At 40.5% G+C, this 22,835-nt stretch overlaps 1 protein-coding gene across 7 annotated transcripts in view; it reads left to right on the top strand.

Moving 5' to 3' along the window:
• PTGFR (prostaglandin F receptor) overlaps positions 1-16,730 on the top strand; it is a 47,115-nt gene extending 30,385 nt beyond the window's left edge. For 4 of the 7 annotated variants that reach the window (XM_045028899.1, XM_045028902.1, XM_045028900.1 and 1 more), the window contains one exon: positions 13,194-16,730. In XM_045028899.1, the coding sequence (XP_044884834.1) occupies positions 13,194-13,499 (306 nt within the window). In that variant the 3' untranslated portion in view covers positions 13,500-16,730. Of the gene's footprint in view, positions 1-2,915; positions 3,249-3,828; positions 5,805-13,193 lie in introns of those variants that run through there. The other 3 variants (XR_006581896.1, XR_006581897.1, XR_006581898.1) reach the window with 3 other exon arrangements.
• The last annotated feature ends 6,105 nt before the right edge of the window (positions 16,731-22,835 follow it).

Consider the following 22,835-nt stretch of genomic DNA (forward strand, 5'->3'; position numbering starts at 1 on the left):
CATATTAGCCAGTTTTAATTTGATAAATTAATGTCTTATACTATTTCTGTAATATCGATACTCCAAGCTGTCCAAAATATCATTATGGATATTTAATTTTGGTATTAATGTGAAATCCTGATCTCCCTCCCCCAGATGATTATAGATTAATTATTGCCTTCTTTAAACAGCTGTTAAAGCTATGTCAAACAGTACTGCAGGATCAGCTCATATTTGAAAGAGATCATTATTTAAATCCTCTTCTTGGCTTCTCACTTTGCTCTAGCTAACTTCTCTCAGCCACCTGTGTGTTTCTGCTTGCTGAATATCATAGTGATAGGAGACCAAGTGCTAGCTATCAAGCTTACTTATTGCAGGTTCTTGTCCAGCTTTTAACACTCTTTAAAACTACCTTAATAATGACATCTTATATTTACATAACAGTATTCACTCACCGTTGAAGTGCAGCCAGTTACTTATCTTGGAAGCTCTCTGGGGCAGAGACTGTCTTTGCTCTCTGGCTATGCCTACACAGCCTGAGGAAGTGAGCCTCCCAGCATTGGTCAACAGACTCAGGCTAGTGGGGCTCCCACTTGTGCTCTAAAAATAGCTTTGCAGATAGCGCTTTGAAGTTTTGATTTGGGCTGGAGCTCAAGCTCTGAAGCCTGAGGAGAGGAGAGAAAAATAAATCATCCTTAAATGAAGATTAGATCTCTTTTCCTCTTCTCTCTTTAATAATAAAAGATAAAACAGTTTCATGACCATCCTTATTAGGATTTATAGTGTGATTAATTTGTTTGTCAACAGTTAAAAAATAAAACGTATTTAGTTGTAATTTATTTATTCCAACTAAGTAAATGTAATAGTGATTCACTCTCCCTGCTGTTTCAGTGCACAGCCTTTAACAAACACTTCTGTAAAGCTATTTGTATAAAAGTGAGCCAGTTTTTTTTTTAGAGTTTTGAGAATATTTTACAACACTAAAAAAAGTCACATTCACTTTTGCTTAGGCCCAGATCTGTAGATGTTCTAAATCGCCATCGATCCACTGGCTTAAATGAATATACATGAGGATTTGGCCACTAGTGTTTAAAATATATCTTTTGTTTTCTCAACCCTACAAGACACATGTACTATAAACAAATAACTATGAATAAATGTCCATTTCTGTCTTTCTAATGACCACCACTGTGGGTTACAACCAGAGATCAAACCCATGATCGCCAGAGCTAAAAGCAGCAGCCTGCCTTTTGAGCTAAGGGAATAATTCTTCTAGCAGGCAGCCAACACATTAACTCTGTGGACTAGTCATTAGATGGGGATGTACAACACACTGAACAGTGGGTTTCACTGGCGCACAAATCAGTAGACTGCTTGAAGTCCTTGTGAGACCTTTGCATGAAGGGCTTGCAAGATTGGGCCCCACATCAATGCATACAGTGTTTTTTGCATCCTAAAGGAGAGGGAGGGGAAAAGGCCTCCATTATGTAATTATGATCCCCCCCCTCACCCCCGTATGCTCCTTCTGAGCATGGGTCTGATTTTGTGGCATCCTTTAAGTCAGTAGGAGCAAGGAATACTTACGGAATTCAGCCCTATATTGAATTCTTACATAATAAATAATAGACTTGAAACCTAAGGAGCATACGATATTTATAAAAAATACTACATGTAACAACCTCATTCTTCACGCCTTATAAACAGTCTTACAAGGGCAGTGGAGTTATCTACTATTTTCAGCTCCAAAATTTCTTAGCTTTCCACTCAGATAACCCAAGAACATTGAGACTGTAACTGATTTTAGGGCTTGTCTACACAAACAGGTAGTTTGTGGCAAGGCATGGTGTAAATCTACCCTGCACTAGCTTGCCGTGCACTAAGGCTACATCTACCCTTGTAACTAGGGGTGTGAGTCCCAGCTTGCATGAACCTACTCGCGCTAGTTCTCATTGAGTAGTGTAGCCATGGAAGAACAGGCAGCAGCAAGTGGTGGCACAGGCTAGCTGCCCTGAGTACGTACCCACAGGGTCAAGGTGGGTTTGTACTCAAGTGGCTAGCCACTGCCCTGTGCTTACACTAACTAGTGTGCTAACTAGCCATTTCAGGGGTGTACAAGGGGATAACATGCAGAAGACATATTTGTGCCCCATTATGGAATGCTCCAGGAGTGGCCCATCATTGGTTTTCAAAAGAGCCAAGATTGGGGTGGACAGCTTCCTTCTTGTGGTCTCTTGCTGGGCACAGTTTGGTGCCCATGTGTAGGTCCTAGACCAGGGATTGGCAACCTTTGGCATGCGGTCTGTCAGGGAAATCTGCTGGTGGTCCAGGATGGTTTGTTTACCTGCAGCGTCCGCAGGTTCGGCCGATTGCAGCTCCCACTGGCCGCGGTTCGCCATTCCAGGCCAACGGGGGCTGTAGGAAGCGGCGTGGGCCGAGGGTTGTGCTGGCCAGCTCAACAACTGCACCAAGAACTGCTTACACCTTTAGGTCAGAAGTAGCTGGATTGTCAGACAGCAGATTACCATGGAGTCTTATTTTAATCAAAATTATGGTGATGTAAAGCTGAAATAATTTCTTTGACGTTACAACAGTATAACATTTGTGTGAGATCAGAATCTGTCCCAGGAACTTTACAGGATGATCAGTAACACCACCTCTAATTCTCTGATCTGAGCTGAGAAACTGTATACAAATGTGATACTTGAACAGTAGAATGTGCATACAGCAGTATTCTCTGTCCTAAGACTTTTGAATGTGTCAACTGACTCACTAATAATAAAAGTGACCTTTTATTATTTGATTGGAAATCTATTAATACAGCTGTAGGCTTTTCCTCTGGCATTTCTCACCACACTGCTGTATTTGAGCACCTCACAAACATTAATGATTTTAGCTTCACAATACTCCTGTGAGTTATGTTGAACTCTGTTTTACAGATGGGGAAAACCGAGGCACAGAGATTAAATGAATTATCCAAAGTGACACAGGAAGGCCATGGCAGGGCTAGGAATGGAACCCAGATCTCCAGCCAAGTTGCGTTAACCATAAGACCTCCGTAGTCTGGGTATCCTCAGGCAAACCTGGACGCCAGAATCTTTTCTGAACTTTGGATATTTGATTTTCCTAATTGGTAGCACCAGCTATCTAGGACTCTGCACTTCTCTTCACCATATATTTTCCCAGGATAGTGTCCTTCGCACCTACCTAGTGCGTGACTGCTCTTTCTCAAGGTAACTGTGTTCAGAAGGATAATCAGTGAATTGATGTAGGTAAGTGAGTACGTATTAGCAGCAAACAGACATGGACTTGAATGTACACATATTGGGCCAGACTCTTACCTGGAGTAGATTTGGTATACCATCAGACAGATCTATGCTAGTTTATACCATCTGAGAATCTGCCCCCTTGCATCTCATTTGCCTCTAGTACAGTGGTTCCCAAACTTTAACAACCTGTGAACCCCTGTCACTAAATTGTGAAATCTCATGAACTCCCTCCTAAAAATGAATATTTCCAGGGATTTAAGTTTAAATTTCCTCAGTGTGATGGATGTGCTTGCTTTGCTCTGCATAGTTCTTGGAAGTCCGGAACCACTGGAGAAAGATAGTCTCAGGTCTGGTTTGGCATCAAGTCTGTTTCTGTATTTGGTTTTTAGATGTGCATATGAGGAAAACACTTTCTCGCACAAGTATGTTGTTGAAAATGATGATAAAACTGTAGTAGCTTTTTCTGCCAGAAGGGGGTACTCGTTACTTAAACTTAGCCAAAAGTTGATCAATGACAGATTTCTGAAACTCCTTTTCAGTTCGTACTCACAGGAGATCTCAATCAATTTCTTTTTTTCCTCAGTGTTCAAGATCTGCGTTGAGAAAGTGGTATCATCAAAAGGGTTGTGAATCCAGTCATTATTGCCTGACATAGCTGGAAAGTATTCCCTGAAAGTTGTGCAAAGTCCTTTTTAGGTGTGCAGGAATATTGGTTTTAGTGCACTGATCCAACTGAAGGTTATGTTCTGCCAGGAAGTTATGAAGATTACTGAAACACTCAGTTTGATTGTTTTCCAAACAACTTTCCCAGAACTGCAACTTCTTTATCATGGATTCAACTCGCTCTTGCACATTGAAAACTGTTATATTGAGGCCCTGAAGAGATAAATTTAGGTCATTAATTCTTGAGAAAACATCTGCTAAATAAGCTAGGCTCTGGAGCCAGATGTTATTTTCTATACAGCTGCCAAGGTGGAAAGGGTGGCTGTGGGGGAAAAAACCCTAGGATTTCCGTTCTAAGTTCAAACAAGTACACAAGGATTTTGCCCTGTGAGAGCCATCTAACTTCAGTATGGGTCAACAGACAATTGTGTATACTACCCATTTCTTCACAAAGTATGTGAAATATTCTGGAATTTGTTGACTGTGATTTTATGAAATTCACTGTTTTCACTGCATGGTCCAGCACTTCCTTCAGTCCCTCAGGCATGTGTTTTGTTGCGAGGGCTTGTCTATGGATACTGCAATGAGTTTGAGAGACTTTTGATGCAACCTTTTTTTGTTCGAGCTACAAATCCAGTATACTTCCTCGTCATTGATGTGGCCCCATCAGGGCAAATGCCTAGGCAACGAGACCAATCTATTTCCTTTTCTTGAAAATATGCATTAGTCAGACTGAAGATATCTTCTCCAGTTGTACGTTCTTCCAGTGGTCGGCAAAACAACAAGCCTTCTTCAACCATACCTTCATTCACATAACGTATAAACAGTAGCAAAATAGCTAAATTAGCTACATCAGTTGATTCATCCAACTGTATAGCATAATATGGACTATTTTTCACTCTATGTACAATTGTAGTCTCTACATTATTTGACGTCATTAATTCTTTGTGACAACATACTATTGGACAAAGGTACCATGTTAGTCCTTTTTGCAGCCTTTTCTCCGAGCATGCAATGAACTACGTCTTTTATACATGGACCAATCAAGCTCTCTGCTATGGTATTGGCTTCTGATGCTTTTGCTACTCGGTAGTTCACGCGGTATAACGCTTCAAGTGCATTTTCATTATCAGAAGTTGCTTTGGATATAAAACTGGTAATGTCACTTTTCCTCTCAGCTAATTTTCTTGAAAAAAATCAACAGGCTTGTTGAGTTGTGCAGGATGCCTAGTTTCTAAATGGGGCTGCTGTTTGCTAGAACATCACCACAAATTACATACAGTGGTTTTGGATGTTCTTGATCACCAATAAATGTAAAGCCATATTTTATATAATCATCGTCATATTTTCTTTTCTTTGTAAGTGACTCTCCAGGACCATCATGATCATTAGACCTAGATTTTCCACAGTGTGGACTTGAGGAAACACTAGCTGATTCTTGCATCTTTACACTTTCCTTTTTCAGCCACTTATCCATTGAACTGGTGTACAAAAGTTCTCATAAAAATAACACAAAGGGAATGCTAACCACCAACAAACTAGAAAATGAGCAGATTCACTCCCGTCTCATTGAAGTAAAACAGCATTCCAGAGAGAATGACTTGGTATTGAATTACTGAGGCACCTTAATGCTGCTACACTGGCCACAACGTGGTTCCGGCTGGTATGGCGTTCAAACATCTTTTCTTCTGTCCCTAGGGGGAGCCCCGTGAGGGACAAATTAGCCTGGACAACCCCCCACGTATAGCGCGGCCCCTGCTCACTCTGCCCTTCATGCCGCCCAACTTCCCGTCTGCCAAGGACAGGGGTCTGAGCTGCCACCTGCATGCCGGGGTCCCAGCTGCCGCCCTGCCCACCTTGGGGCTCAGACTGCTGGCCCCATGCTGGGGTCTGGGCTGCCGGCTCCACACTCTGTGGGGCTCGGGCTGCTGAACCCCGTTGACAGGGGCTCAGGCTGCCCGCTCAGCACTCCACTGAGCTCGGGCTGCCGGTCCCTGCTGACCGCCAGGACTTGGGCTGCCCGGCCCCAACTGCCCAGCCCTGCGCTCCATGGGGATTGGGCTGCCGACGCCAACTGACTGCTGGGGCTTAGGCTATTGACACCAACTGCCGTAGGCTTGGGCTACCTGCCTCCTCACTGACCGGGGCTTGGCTGCCTGCTCAGCCCTCCATGGGGCTTGGGCTGTCTGCCTTGCAACCGGGTCCCACCTGCTGCCTCCCAGGCCTGGGGTCCTTTGGCCGCCATTAGGGAATTTTTTCTGGTGAACCCCCTGTAACGTGCAAACGCTCAGGGGTTCACGAACCCCAGTTTGGGAAGCACTGCTCTAGTACAAGTGTTACACAATTAACTTTATGGCATTATTCCTGATTTACAGCCATGGAAAAGAAAGGAGAATCAGGCCATTTATTTTTCATTTGTTAAGATTTGTTCTTGCAGCCCTTATTCCCGTGAGTAATCTTTACGCATACAAATAGTTCTACTGACGTCACTTTCACTTTTTAAAAACAAACAAACAATACAACAGGTGCAACATTTCCTTTTCTCCTGTTAGCTTTGTTATCCACAGTTCTATAGAAAAGCCACACACTTGGTTTTAATTTAACTACAAGGGCCACATCCACAGTTAGTGTAAAAGAGCACATCCCGTCTACACCAGATGAGGATATGGCCCATAGTTTCTAAAATAGGGAGGAAGAGCTCATTAGGGAAAAATAGAAGCTGTAGTCCAAATATTGTTGTAAATACTGCAGTGTAAAACTAGGGGTGTGTATGTGAGTGGCAGCAGAAGTACATGCACCATGTGATGTTATTCTGGGAACTCCTTGCTTTTTAATTGACTAATATAAAATAAGAAATCAAATAAAAATGTAATTATTGCATGGACTCTGTTTTGGCTCAACAGTAACTTACATTCTCCATTTAGAAACTGTGACACTTTTATAGCAGTGCTATAGGTAAGTTGGTGTCAGCACTTCTTTGATAACTCCTAGGTTTCAGGGAATATAAGATTGTAGATAAAAGATGTATAGGACTTCTTAATTCCATTGTTGATAAAATGCTACAAAATTGAATCTTCTAGGCAGCTTGTACCGACTATTGCAGCTTTATATACAGTACATGGCCTCTTATAAATGTCAGTTGTTGAGACTTCTGGAAGAGCAAAATATTTAAAAGCAGCAAAGAGTCTTGTGGCACCTTATAGACTAACAGACGTTTTGGAGCATGAGCTTTCGTAGGTGAATACCCACTTCTTCTGATGCATGTAGTGGAAATTTCCACGGGCAGGTATATATAAGCAGGCAAGAAGCAGGCTAGAGATAACGAGGTTAGTTCAATCAAAATATTTAAATAACTTTTTGCAGGAATTAAATGCACACTGATTATTTTTCCATAAGTTTTTGGGGAGATATGCAGCACTACCTTGTCACTGCCGTGTGCGATTTAATGATAACATGTAATTTGGCCACAACTCTTGTCAGACCATGCAGTTCTACAGATAGGCTCTTGTCTGTGGTGAAACTTATGGGAGGGGGAAGAGAATTCTGCAAACTCTGCAAGGTATATGAAGGCTCCCCTCAAGGGGACAGAGGGGCACATACAAAACTGTGGAGCCTAACAATCTATGGGGGGAAAGGTTGCTCCAACCCATAGATTTTTATATTTCCATATAGAAAGTGGGATCCTTAGCCAGTGCTGGTGCTAGCCCAGTGGGGGCCCTGAGCAGAATATTTTTTGTGACCCTTTCCCCCAGCACATGCTAATAATTGATAGGGGGCTTCCTTGACCTGCTTGGGCCCTAAGCAATTGCTTAGTCTGCTTATGCCTAGCACCAGCTCTGCTTTCCAGACCCAACCTCTTGGTGGCCTGCTTTTATGCAGTTTCTTGCAGCACAGGAGGGAGCAGTGGGAGAGAGATGGGTTTGGAGAGTTTAGGCTTAATGTACAAAAGCCAGTAACGCAGTATGTCCTGTTTCGTAACTAGCTGTGAAATGTGCTTTTTGTTTTGACTAGTTGGTTTGTAGGTCTCTAAATAGCAACAGGAAAGCGACTAGCTGCTGTGCCATTTAGCCTATTAGTTGTTCTCATGCCATTGAGATCCAACTTGAAGTGAAACACAAGCTATGTGATATTTATATTTGGAGCGTGATGTGGAATCTTGGCACCTTTTAATTTTAGTTGCATTGAGGGAGGCCTCTTTGGGGTTACTAACCTTCTGCAGAGATCTTAAGGATGTAAAGTTGGGCTGAGGGGGGATTTATAGCTGTTGAGGAAAACGTTTTAAACTTTTTTCACCAGACATTTTGGGTGTTGCAAAATGAGCCTGCGTTTTGTGAAACCTAACATAGGAAGAAGAGGTGGAGCTGCTACTTACTGCAGATTATCTCCTGGTTCTGCAGTATTAAGTTCCTTGGTTCCACATATTCTTAGTTTCATGGGCAGGGAATTCTCAGGTTGTTCATCTGCCAACTTCCTCCAACAGAACCTGGGCTCTCCCTTCTCGCTTTTGTTTTCTGAGGTTAGGGGATGGGGATGAGTATGCAAGTGGCTTCCTCCAGTTATCTTGCTCTTCCTGCACCTTTTCTGTGAGGATCTAACAAAGGGGCCCCCTGCCTCTCAGCATAACAGAGGTTGTTCTGGGGCAGGAAGCAACAACATGACTGAGGCACACTTCTCCAAGGCTTGCTGCTCTGGCTGTTTAAATACTATGGGGCCGAAATACTTATGGTAATGCCACTTATGATAGGATTTGGGGATGGTTTGCTTCAGTTAGCCCAGTGCAATATGGCTGCCGTATAGTGCTTAAAAGTCTGGGATAGCAGGTATAGAAGGAGTGTTTTCCTGGGCCCACTTAGCTCAGACTGTGGATGGGCTAGCCACCAGAAGGGCCTTACTTGGATTTGGAAGGTGGCATTGGCTTTCGCTGGTGGCTTCCTGATAAAAGAAGATGGGAGAAAACAACTTGCTTCTCAAAGAGCAGTGGAACTTAGTAGGCAGTTGTGCCTCTTCAGAGAGAACCATAGTTAAGTATGGGGATAGCCTGCACAACTGGAAGTGGTCTAATGGAGAAAGAGGCTGGGAAGATTTCCGCCCCCCCCAATCCTCAAGTTTCAATGGGGGTACGTGGCCCAAGATCTCCATTGGGTTTGGTTGCTGGTTGGAGAGAGGTGAGACAACCAAGTCTGAAGTAGTGAATTATTGTAAGGTTACATTTATCTTTAAGGAATCTGTTTCTGCTTATGATAACCCCACAAATCATCATGAACACTTCATGTAATAAATGTACATAATGCTTAGTGATTAGCAAATCAAGTTCTCTTCCTAATACTGAAATGATAAAGTTCTAGTGGGTTTGGAAATGCATTTGCTCATGTCTAATGCAAATATTACTAAGGAGAGGAAGGGATTATTTAACATGATCAAGGAGTAATGGGCATAGCTGTGGTATTTAACATGTTATGTCTGTCAACTGTATAGTACAAATTATTTGCAAATACAAATTTCCACTATCTAGTAGTGAGATAAAGTTAGAGGCACTATGGTAATACCAATGAAAAATAAATATGTTGAGAGAGAAAAGAAAAACCTAGGCTAAGTATCAATGGTGACATCTATGAAATTGAAATAATCTTCCAAGGAAAGTAATGGGAGCTCTGTTACTGGGCACATTTAAAACAAGACTTAGGGTGACCAGATGTCCTGATTTTTATAGGGACAGTCCCAATATATATATATATATATTTTTAATATGGGCTCCTATTGCCTCCCACCCTCTGTCCCAGTTTTTCAAACTTGCTATCTGGTCACCCTCTAGATTCGACAAAGCACCAAAAGCATATCTGATTTATCATGTATTTATCATAATAGTGTCTAGGCACCCAGTTCAGTTAATAAAATGAATCCTGAATTATTGTGTCTGAACAGACTATTAACTCTTACCCTCCCCGGTATGGGAGGATATCTTATAGAACATTACATGTAGGCGTTTAGAGGTCAGAACAGGGTCTTTTTCTTCTTCCTCCCAAACAGATTGTAGAACAATCTGGCATTGGCAAGAGAATAGACTTAATTACCTGCTAGGCATTTCAATCACTGGTTTCTCTGAACCTGATTTCCAGAATCTTTGGTAGTCTTGCATTTGGTAGTAGTAATGTGCATGCTTGCCTGGCTAGATTCTGATCTGACTGGTTTTATGTCAGCGTTACTCCATTGACGTCAATGAAGTTATTCCTCTTATACTACTTTTAAGTGGGATCAGAGTCCAAACATATGAGTAATAATCAGAAAATGTTATTTTCTCTTTCATTCACTGAACATAAGTTGGAACTCTATGTAGAAAGTATTTTAAATAACATGGTTGTGAAGCAAAGTTTTATAGTTATGAAAGTATTTAGATAATATCTCTTTATCTTGACATGTTCTATGTAAGGATTCCAAAGCTGAGTTATTTCAGCACTTTGTGGAGTATATACATAACAATTTTTATTTGGGGGTTTGCATATGTCCATTTTTTACACAGACCAAACTTGTAGATTAATTGTCTTAGCAGTTACACCTTACCACATAATGTAAACCATAAACATTATATATCCAATTGAAATATCTTTTTCTGATCTTAAAATGATACAAAGGAATAAATCCACTATTAAAGTAAATATTATTTCCCTATTTCAGCACTATAAATAATGGAAAATTGATCCTCCTTAAAAATGATTAACACTAGAATGGAAAAGAATCATAGAAGTTGTATAGATTAATATTCTAAAATTCACTATGTGTGTGGAAGAAAAAGTAATACACAGCTTTAATAAAAATCAAAATAGAGAAATTCTGTTTCTTGGAAAGCTATGCAATCCCTTTCCCCAAAATGCACAGAATTCCAATTTGGATTGCTTAAAATTGCAGAATCCAGATTTGAACAATAACAGATGGATTTTTGGAAAGTACATGTAAATAAGAGACCTTGGGGTATGTTTGAAAACTATAAATCTGTATTTAAAAATCATATGGTGAATAAAATAGACACATTTATATATCTGCTTTTTCAATTCTTTATACCGTTGTTTTAGCTCTAATTCTGCTACTTTTTCTTGTGCTTCCTTTTGCTGTAAACTAGTTTTATGGAATGAGTAAGGTGTGTGTGTGTGTGTGGTTTGCAGAATTGTGCTTCTAATAAATAAAATGAAAAGCTTCATGAGAATAGATCCCATGCAGAAGCCATAAGAGTCCTCCAAGTTTCGGTGGACTGTTGATGTCAGAGAGGAATATGACCAATGACCGTAGAGTGAAAAGCAGGTTCAGAGAAGCTGGCTTAAAGCTGTTTATACTAGCATGGCACTCAGACATTCCTCACTTTCATACCAATTCCCAGCCATCTTCCTGCCAAGCTTACCAGCTTTTTTTCAGACAGTCTCTATGGGTCCTCCAGTTCTCTCTTTCACATGCTCATACAGAAACATTCATACAAATAGATGCAGTCACATTTCAAGTTCTTCTCTGTTGCACCCTTCAACTTATAATCAGATGCAGTGCTCTACCTCTTTGCAGCAAACCAGATTCAGGAGCCGGGAATACAACAGATTATTTAAAAAATGTCAGATAAACAAGTTGGATTCTTCAACAGTAGTTTTCTTTCCTCACTCACTCTTCTTTTTTTCCTTTTCTTTTTTTACATTCCCTGTTTGTACAAATGCCAGACTAACACTTGAACAGACTGACCTAGCCTTACAACACCTAATAGATCAATGTAGTCACAGCGTCAGTTATAAAGTATCTTGTTTCCTAATTACTTTTCTAACTCACTTTATGGGCTTTGGAACTGGTACCCAATAGTGCTGCATCCTTTTTGAGTCTGAGAATTTGGACCTTGTACTCCTACTAAAAATGTCTGATGCTTTTAATGTTGTTAATCTAAAGAGACAATTTAACATTCCCCAGCAGACTCACTCAGCCAGAGGAACCCAAGTTGCAAGTCACTGGTGGCAGAAAGCCTACATGGAGAGGCAGATGTCTCAGTGGCACAAGACTCTGTCAGCCTTTGCTTATTGAGTGGTGTGTCAAAGGTACCCACAGCAGCCCAGAAAGTGGTGAGGCTAGCCATGAAGAGAGGACATGGTCACAGTGCCTTTGAGATGCATTGAATCTGTGTCTCTCCCAGGCTTCCCCTGTCAGAAATGGTCCTGTTGAATGGCATCTGGAAGTGAAAGCTGCCTTCCTGCGAGGGAACTACAAGGGCAGGCAGTAGCAGTAATGCTGGAATACAGGTGTAATTTTCTCCCAGTGCTTCTGAGGATGAATGAAATCCTCTGAGTGCTCGTTAGCAAGAGGGGATGGATTATTGGCCTAAGCATCAGGTTTGCAATATATATAGACTCTTAGGATCTGCTGGTTTGAATCTTGGCAGAGGCAGCTCAACCCTTTGTCTTTGAGGTAGTTAAGTTGCATTCAGTTGCAGCTTAATGTGCATGAAACCTTAGAAAACAAAGGTGCTGTGCTCTCTAGACAGATGTATATTTTCAAAATGTGAGAGGCTAGGTCTATGTGTAAAAATTTCCCAAGTGAAAATGGCCAATATCCGTATAAATGAAAATCTACATCTAGAGAACCCATGGCATATTTTGTAAGCCCAAAGATTTACCTTGGTATCGTTGGCCACTATATCTACTCCTCCCTATTTTGCAGCCAGCCAGCCCCCATTGCAAGGGTGGTTGCATTTTAGTAGCTAACCATTAGAACTATGCAGAGACAGGTAATTCTATTTCATAGAGGATTTCGGTTGTTTGAAAACTAGTTTCATTCCAATTGGGAATGAAAACCAAAAATTCTGAAATTCTTTGCAAAAGGGAATGGAGTTCCAGGGCAGTTCTTGGGGAGGTGGAGGGTGGAGGGGGCGGGGGTTGCCAAGAAGCCAGGTGGCCTCACTGGCAGAAAGCTAGCTAAGGTACTGAACCCTGCCTGGGTTCTGTTGGAACTTCAGCAAAATTGGGCTGTCCTTGCAAAATGATCTGATTTTGCTGAATTAGCAGATTTTATTGAAACAGTGCTCTGCTGGAAATTTTCTGATTACCCCCATTAAACATAGATATTGTTTATAAGATCATTTTGGGATTTTTCTGGATTGAAATGTGCTATGTTCATACAAAGCATTATTTTGTTATTGAGCATTAATCTGTGGGAGGATTATCAGATAATGCTTAGAGAGAGTAATTTGAAATAATCACTTCAGTTATTTGCATGCTGTTTTAAAATGACTTTCTAATATTTAATTAAAAATATTCCATTTTCCAGGTGACAATGGCCAATATTGGAATAAATGCAGATCGTTCAATGGAAACCTGTGAAACAATACTTGTTGTTCTCCGAATGGCAACGTGGAATCAAATTTTAGATCCCTGGGTATACATTCTTCTAAGGAAAGCTGTGCTGAAAACCCTCTACAAGATTGCTAGGAGATGCTGTGGAATGCATATCATGAACTTGCATATGTGGGAACTCAGCTCCATCAAGAATTCTTTAAAGGTTGCAGCAATTTCTGAGTCACCAGTTAGTTCCAAACAAATAAATCAACAGCCACTTAGCTCAACAGGGCAATAAAATCAAACACAGCATATGAAGAAATAATGGGAGTGTAATGATCAGACCCTGAGAACGCCATCAGATTTGTTAGTCTTTGTGGTAATATGAGGGTAAGTGGTTTGGTATTTGTTTCAGATTGTGAGTGGTTTGGGCTTATTGTTTACCAATTTGATATTGCTATTCCAAGATGTGCACTTGAGTAACTGTGATCACTTCCAAAACACTTTTGGGTGAAAGAAGCATCTTTCAGAAATGGGGTTTAATCAGACAAGACAGATTTCAGAGTGGAGTTAGTTCCACATCACCGTGCCTGCAGCAGCAAAAACACAATCGTCCACTGACTGCAGAGCCCAATGGCAGAAACTGTTAAGCTGGGTGTCGTGAGTACAGATGGTCACCAGCACTAGGCTCAAGGAGCACGTGAGGAGAGGGAAGAACTTGTTGGTTGGTAATAGACAAGGTAATCTTTTGTTAGATAGTGGCACTTCAGTAGTTAACTGTCTTCATAGCTCCTTAAGGTCAGAAGGGATAACTATGATCATCTAGTCTGACCTCGTACATAACATAGAACTCCTCTGAATTAATTCCTGCTTCAAATCCAATAGCTATGGTTAAACAAGAGCATATCTTTAAAATAAAAATCCAATCTTCATTTAAAAATGTGCAGTAATCCACTGCAACTCTTGGTAAATAATTCTGATGGCTAATTACCATTAGGATATAATTTCTAAATTTGTTCTAGTTTCAACTTTCAGACATTGGATCTTCTTATACTTTTTTGTATGACAGATTGAAGAGCCCTCTGTATCAAATTTCTGCTCCTCATGTAGGTACTTATAGATTGTGATCAAGTCACCCCGTCCCTTCTCTTTGATTAGCTCCTTGAGTCATTTACTGTACGGCATGTTTTCCAATCCTTTAATCATCCTCGTGGCTTTTCTGTGAACCCTCTCCAATATTTCAACAGCCTTCCTGAAATGTAGACACCAAACTGGATACAGTATTCCAGTAGCAGTTGCACCAGTGCCAAATACAGAGGTAATATAACCTCTCTACTTGATGTTCCTCTGCTTATACTTTTAAGGATCTCATTAGCACTTGTGGCCACAGTGTTGCCCTGGGAGTTTGTGTTCAGCTGATTATCTGCTATGACCCTCAGTCCTTTTCAGATTCACTGCTTCCCTGGATAGAGTCCCCCATCCTGTAAGTATGGCCTATGTTCTTTGTTCTGAGATGTACTGTATGACTTTATACTTTGCCATGTTAAAATGCCTGTTTGCTTGCACCGGTTTATCAAGTGATCCAGATCACTCTGTATCAGTGACCAGTCCTCTTCATTATTTACCATGCTCCCAATCTTTGTGTCGCCTGCAAATTTGATCAGTAATGATTTTGTTTTCTTCCAGGTCATTGATAAAAATGTTAAGTAGCATAGGGTCAAGAACGGATTCCTCAATGATTGTTTCTGTTTACAATTACATTATCAGACTCAAACTCGGCATGTAGTTTCTCAGGACAGATGAGAATTATGGGCCCAATCCTGTAACTCTTACTCATATGAGTACTCCCATTGAGGTCAGCAGCAAACAAATTTAGACCTAAACCCATGTGAGCCTACGTAAAGAACAGAGTTGATCAAAAAACAGTAACACATTTCTTGAAAGGTGCCACAGATGCATCTGCAAAAATACAGTACGCCTGTTTTATCTGCAGAGGCCCATGCTGATGCATGCAAACAAGAATTTGCATGAACAAAATGGGCACCTGTGTGAGCAAATGTAGGTGGTGTTTGTGGGAGCAAGGAGTACTCTCAATTTTTGCAGGTGTACCTGTGCCTTCCTTTGCAAACGTAGGATCCAAGGCTGAAGTGCTGAATGCCTACAGTGGAAGTTGAGTACCTCAGTACCTATATTGGAGGCTCCCAGCACCTTGAAAAAAGGGCCCTTCACAATTAATTTTACCATCCCATTTTTATATGTAGCCTGTATACTTATTGTTGATCACTCATTTGATATCAAAGTACAATGTAAATTTCAGTTCCAACTGTCTGAATGTCATTTATTCAATATTATGAAAATAAAAAGTACAGTAATCTACATTCCTATGTCATTTAAGTAATGCTACTAGTTGCAAATTATTACATGCCAAGGATCAGTTGAGTATTTTGGAAGTCATTGTACTAACACTAGGTAGATATTCATTTTATACTCATAAGGGTATCATCCTCCCCCCATTGAAGTCAGTGGCAAAACTCCCCTTAACTTCAGTGAGAATAGGATCAGGCCTGTGGAGACTGTGGGAATTCACACAGGATTGTGCAGTCAACCTGTGACATTATGATGTAATAGGCAGGCTTTCTTGAAGAGCAAGAGATTGATATGAATGGTAGCATTGCTATGCAGTATCTACTGAATATGATCCATAGGAGAAGAATGTACAACTGCAGTCCCCAGTGTTATCCTAGGTTGTATGAAACACGTTGTAAGAAGTAGTTGAGTGTAGTGCAATAATCAACTCTGCCAGGTGATTGAAAGGTGTATCCTTTCTCACATTTTTCAGCAAAAGACATGTGACTGGCTTGGATGCGGAGAGAATTACTAACCAATGCACATAATCCATCAAAGACAAAAAAGCACTCAATAAGCACTTATTAGTCTATCATTGTAACATAACTGATCATGCTTATTCATTTCCTTCTAAAAACAAGAGAAGAATAACGGAGAAGAAGCTTTGATTTTGTGACTGTACTGTGTTAATACCAAAATGGAGGTAGAGTAGAGTTTCTAAGCAGGAAAGAGTTGCTTCTGGGTGGAAAACAATAGTGTTAACTTCACCTACTTCACTTCATATAACTGTTCCACTTTGGCAAATTGTTGGTCCAGAATCAGTGCTGACCCTCTCCATGTGATTGCATTGAAATGAATGTAAGTAAGATTTAGTGCTGAATGTGTCCGCCTTACTGTACACAACCTGTTGTAAATGTGTCTAGTAACATAAATAAGTTGCTCATCCTTTTGGGGTGAGAATTTTGCTTCATTGGCTGCAGAATAATGTTAGACTGAGATACTTGACAAGTGAATGAAGCATATCTGCAGTCTATTGTGTTGTGAATAAATATAGCTTGTGTACTTTCATACTGGCTGAATTGTAAAAAGGTTTAACTTTATATGTATATGTGTTTTCATATATTCTGTGTATGGATATCTATTGAATGTAAATTGTAGAGCCTCATTAAACTTATTAAAACAATGTCTTGAGAGTAATGATATTTTACAATGATAATAAAAAACCTAAAATACTGAAAAATAATTGATTACAGCTTTTAATCATATCTCCTCATCATGAGAGGCAGATTGGGTTCTTGACAGTCAGTAAATTTCAGTTTTGGTAGCAGTGTGCTTTGAATAATTAAAGCTGAATCCTTGTTTACGTTAATTTCACGAATAGCCCCATAGAAGTAACTGGGGTGCTGCTGTAAGTAAGGCAGGCAGGATCTGGCTCTGATCTCCTAGTCTTGCAAGATGTAATTCCCACTGGAGTTGGTAGGGTTCAGCATATTTCCAGAAGCACCCAGCTATCGCCCCACAGAATTGGGCCTTCTACAGGGTAGAGCTTGGAACTTCAAGGAATTTCATCTTCAGAGGAGACAGGCAGAATAAAAGAGATTTTTATTCAAGCACCTGTAATTAAATCTCTGCAGACTATATAGCCTAAAATATAGCCTAACCTCTGCAAGCTCCACTAAGTGAGGTTTATGACTTAAATAAGTCTTTTACTCTTACTGTTTTGTTTTGTCCAGGATGGAATAGGGTGGGAGGACATGGTAAGACCCATTTTATTTCAACTCCATCAATCTGACAACAACAACAGCAAAAAAAAGAACAAAGCTCTCTGTTCTCACTTTGGTAAGATAGATCTTCCAACTACCAGTTGTGCGACTGTGGCTGGGAGGAACAGTCCTTTCGTTTGGAACAGAACAGTGTTACTGCCCAAGAATGGAATATTTGAAAGTTGGCCAATCTTAAATACTGGCAGTGCAAAGTTCTGAACTGGTATGCATGAAGATTCCTTATTCTACGGGAATGGAAATAAGGGACTGGTGCAAATAAATATTAGCAGCAGCATTTCATATTCTTGAGAGAGTCCTTAACTATTAACTCCTGTGGAGGATAATAATGCGATAAAATTGCAATACACACTTGCAATAAGAATTTGAATGTATACTTCAGATGCCAAAATTGCACAGTAGTAATACATTGATATGTCAGTTAAAAAACAAAATGCAGTTAATCCTACCTTTATGTAAACAATTTTCAATGGTAGCTGAGTTATCAGAACACACAGTGTGTGTTGGGAGTTAAGCATGCATATGGACAGCCCATTAGCAGTGATCAGGGTTATGCAGGTGCATCAAATGAGAGACTATATTGTATCTATTGAAGCGTGGATAGTTAGCGCTAGCCAGCTTTCTACATGATAGGGAAAGGGTACCTATTTCTAGGTTGCAGTAGTTACAGTAGTCATAATACAGATGCTGTACAGTGTGGAAGAAAGCTATGTTGCAAAAAATAGTGGGAATAGGTATTGGTGGTTACTTGGAGGATAAAAGTAAATATGCTGTAACATCCTTTCACTGCATACCTGCCTCTGGAGCTCGAGTCTGTGCAACTTAGTGGCCAGGCTCAGAGTGTTGGAGAGGAAAGGAAGCTGGGAGAGAGCTACTAAGCATAAAATATTCCCTTCTCAAGTAGTTTACAAGACGTTGCTTCGTAGGTTATTGCATGCCCACCAGTGCCATAAATGTCTGCTCCATCTAAGTCTCCCCCCTCTCCTGCAATCTTTTTGATGACCAGAATACCTTTTGGAGGGGGAGGTGTTAGTCTTTTAAATCTGTCAGAGGCAAACAGCTGGCGCTCTGTGGTGGTCATTTAGCAACTGGCTGCTGTTTGCTGCATCTTCCTGTCAGTTGAGTATTTTTAATTCCTCTCATATTTTCCTCCTAGTTTTTCATTTCTTATGCCTGAGATACCACATTCTCACTTCATTGAAAGGCTTTTTTATTTTCTTTTTCATATTTAATAGATCACTCAGGTCCTACCTAAGTCTGCTATATTTGGGATAAATGACTTACAATTTAAATACATTCTAAATTGCAATTACTTTTAAATAAAAGGGATTGTTGTAAAATCTAATATCACAGCTGGGTATCTTGTAGTACCACACTCCAAAATACTCTGATTTGATATTTTCATCCAAAAGTAATTTATTTTAGAACCATTGCAGTTTACATGGAGTAAACGTCTTTCCTAGGTCTGAGGCTTGGACTCCTGAGATTAACTCAAAACAGGATTTAGGATCTTGAATCTTTTAGTTGCTTTTGGAAAATTTTACCCCCCAAGCAAATCCTCGGCAGGGTCTGGGTATGGCTCACTTAATCAATTCCCTGCCTTTGCAGGGGCCTGGGGCACTGATGCACCTCCGTCCCTCCTATTTTCTGACTGTGGGACATAATAGTTTGGTCTCCCGTGGGCTATCATACTTTGCTCTAATTTCGGGTGTTGAGTTTAGTGTGCAGGTGCTGGCTAGTGCTGATGGCCTGTACGATATGGAGGTCAGACTAGATGATTTCGTGGTCCCTCCTGCCCTTAAACTTCATGACTCTAAATCAGTCTTGACTTATCAATATTAACTCAATCTTAAAAATATTTGGATCAGTTGCCAACACTAGTAAATAATTAGAGCTGGATGAATAATGAGAAAAATGTTGAAGCAGCAAAGAATCCTGTGGCACCTTATAGACTAACAGACGTTTTGCAGCATGAGCTTTCGTGGGTGAATACCCACTTCTTCGGCAGTGCATCCGAAGAAGTGGGTATTCACCCACGAAAGCTAATGCTGCAAAACGTCTGTTAGTCTATAAGGTGCCACAGGATTCTTTGCTGCTTCTACAGAACCAGACTAACACGACTACCCCTCTGATACTTGAGAAAAACGTTAAATCTGACTCAGTTCGATACAACCACAGTTGCAATTCATTTTCCCATTACTGTTCAAGCAGCTTGGATTTGTTTACACAAATGTTTGGGGAGGTACCTTTATTCTTGTGAATACGGGAGGTATTCATGTGCAAATGAATATTTAAGTGAGCATATTAACAAGTGAATGGGCATATTTGCACCAGAGTGCTTGCCTGGTCACCTACACATATATATGCTCAGTTATTTGATGGCAATATGGTAGGAGACAAGTGAATGTAAATTGTGCTAAACAGCCTTATCTTTCTCACTCCCACAGACAGAAAGGAAAGTGAATATTTTAAAATCTGGGGTTTGTGTTAAATAACGCAGCTAAATGTAATAATTATGAATTATTTATATTTTACTAGTGCCTAGAGATCCAAACCAGGATCGTGGCCCAAACCCTATTGTGCTAGGCACTGTACATACCTAAATACAAACCACATAAAGACAGGTCCTGATCCAAAGGGACTAACTTCTAAGGCCCCAATCCTGCAAACACCGATTAATGTGAGCTTTACATACTCTAAAGGCCCCCTGAAATCTAAGGCAGTACTCGCAGTGTGTAAAGTTAAGCATGTGCATGGAATCCTCTCTTTTTGGCAAAAAAGAACTGGAAAAGATTGTGCTTTAAATTTCCCAGGCCAGTTTTTCCTGCAGTGTTTTTCTCCTCCTTGAAGTTTTCCCTCCTCTTCTAGAGATCCAATGCCCTAACATTACTTCAACATTTGCTCTTCATAAAGGCCAGGTTGTCCAATCAGGGAAGAGAAACCGTATCATGTGACTTAGGTAACCAGTCACACAGTTTGAATACTAAGTCCTAAATTTCAAACATTCTAAGAAGTACTCACAGCTTGTTAACACATTTTAAAAAAATCTGACCAAAAAGTGCTTGCTATTAAAAGTTTAAGCAGCTCTACGTGCTGCTGCTTTAAGAAAAGATCAACACTACCTCCTCCTTTCCTTCATTTTCCCACTTAGGATGACCAATGTTGTAGGTCCCATATAAAACATGTAATCAGAATAACAGTTAAAATGTAAGAGAGTTAAAAATGTCATTCCCAATGTAATTAAAAAATCTAATTGTTAACACATCAGTTATATGGTGCTGTGAATGTACTTTGTTTCTTCATCACACACTGATGGAGACTTTTTAAAAATAAGTATGTATTGCCTGCAGTCACAAGGAATATAAACAGGTATCTGTGTTTAATTTCAGCACCATGGTTGCAAAACAAATATTCTCTGTCGAAATGGGCCTTACAAAAATAAAAGCATGAAGGGAAATGGAATGACTTACTGCCTGTGTTAAAGTAACACTTGAGCTATTTGAGGATACATTGTAAAAATATTACTGCTATAACTTACAATAAATGTATATATATTGTATAAAAACCCATAACTTACAATGCCTCAGCTCTGCTGTAATCCCCTCCATTGTGTATATGGTATGTTTTAATGGTCTTGACTGGCATATGATCTTTTAATGCCAATGTAACAATAAATGACTTGCATTGTCAACAGTTCTGTTTGTCTTTAGTTAAAATTAGTTACTAAAATAGATATTTACAACCTACAAGAAATTCCTCCTCAGATTATTTCAGTTTTTAAGGTAAGTCAAGTTTTTGCTGTAAACATTGAAGGGACACCTTCAACGAATAGTCCCGGTTTTAGATTTGAAGTCTGGATCTCTTTTGAGGCTGGACAGTGGGCCGTACTCACCGCAGGCCGAAAGCAGTCCGAAGGCCTAGCCAAATTCAGAGGTGGTTGTACAGAGGTAAGGTACATATGCTGAAGGGCAAAAGACATTAGTGTGGCAGGAAAGCAACTAATGCTGTAAAAACTAGTCAGTTAAAGTAGCTTAGGGTGACCAGATAGCAAGTGTGAAAAATCAGGACAGGGTGTGGGGGGTAATAGGTGCCTATATATGAAAAAGGCCCTGAATATCGAGACTGTCCCTATAAAATCGGGACATCTGCTCACCCTAAAGTAGCTCCTTACATTGATTTAGCACTACGTCTAGTTCCTCTGTGTGCCTGAATGAAAGGACATCACGGGGGCTGAGGAGACGGAATACTGACCTGCAGGCAGGGGACTAACATCACAAATCCAATTCATGAGCGGTCATAACTTCTTGGCTGCTCCATGTCCCATGCACCCAGGAGGGCTGGAGGGGTCAGCCACTAGATCTGCATAACCTCAGATCTACTTGTTAAAATCGCTCCCCTTTGGCCCCCCAAGTCCTCTCTGCATTACTGTGGCTAAAGGCCTCAGAGCCTCTGTACGCACTCTACAACCTTCCCTTACCATCTGGCCCAGGAAGTGAAAATGCACGACTTGCACAGTCTTTTGGCCTTTATACATTGATTAATATGAAATGACCAGTGTTCCCAGATTTATGGTTCTGTATCCTGTACCACTAAGAACCTTCTGAGGTTCCAAAAGAGCAGGGGAACATTCTTGAACAATACCAATTCCTGAACATGCCAGTTTAGGGAGCATTCTGCATCTATGGAATCATGCCTTATCACAGAATCCCTGGTTACCTTCTTAAAATCACTGAGTTGGGCAGATCCTCCTGCTCTTCTTCTGGCCTATATGCATCCAGAGCCCTTGCCACCAGCTACTAAGAGCATTCACTGAAAAGGGTGATGGGACTGCAGTAGTGATTCGTTGTTAAAGCTAAAAAAACAAAACAAAAAAAACACCCTTCAGGTCAAAGCTCTGAAAATACAACATAGCACATTAAAAATCTTATTCACTGCTGAAAACTTATCACTCAGAAAAACCAAAGTGATTTTAAAGATGTATTACACATTAAAATAACTGATTCACTGCTGGAAATTTCTCTCTCCCCTCAGTGTGACCCCCATGTCTTATACCTCCCTGCAAATACTTCTAACAGGCAATCACTTCTACTCTTGCACTCTGATGTCAGGAGAATCAGAGAAGGGTAAGGGAATGGTACTTGGAGCAGTAGCCACGGAGAAAAAAAATGAGGACATCATTAAGAACCTATACCCCCAAAGTATGCATTTTTTCCTTTTGTGTACTGTACATGAGTCACTGAGAGCTTTGTCACATCATTGTAGTGACACTTTCTGAGCCACTCAATGCTGATATATATATTGTAACAAAGTTCCTCCTCTGCTTTGGTGGGTCCTGCGCTTATTGGCAGATTTGCTTGCCTCAGAGATTCATGGCAGCCCTCAGTTTGGCCACTTTCATGGCTCAAATCTGCCATTCACTCAGCTTACCTCATCACTGGCCAGCGTGGGGAAAAGGAAGAAGAACAATCCCCACAGTCTGCTGGTCAACCAAGTGGGTTGGGGAACAG

This window comes from Mauremys mutica, chromosome 8 (assembly GCF_020497125.1).
Source record: "Mauremys mutica isolate MM-2020 ecotype Southern chromosome 8, ASM2049712v1, whole genome shotgun sequence".
Taxonomy (NCBI): Eukaryota; Metazoa; Chordata; order Testudines; family Geoemydidae; genus Mauremys; species Mauremys mutica.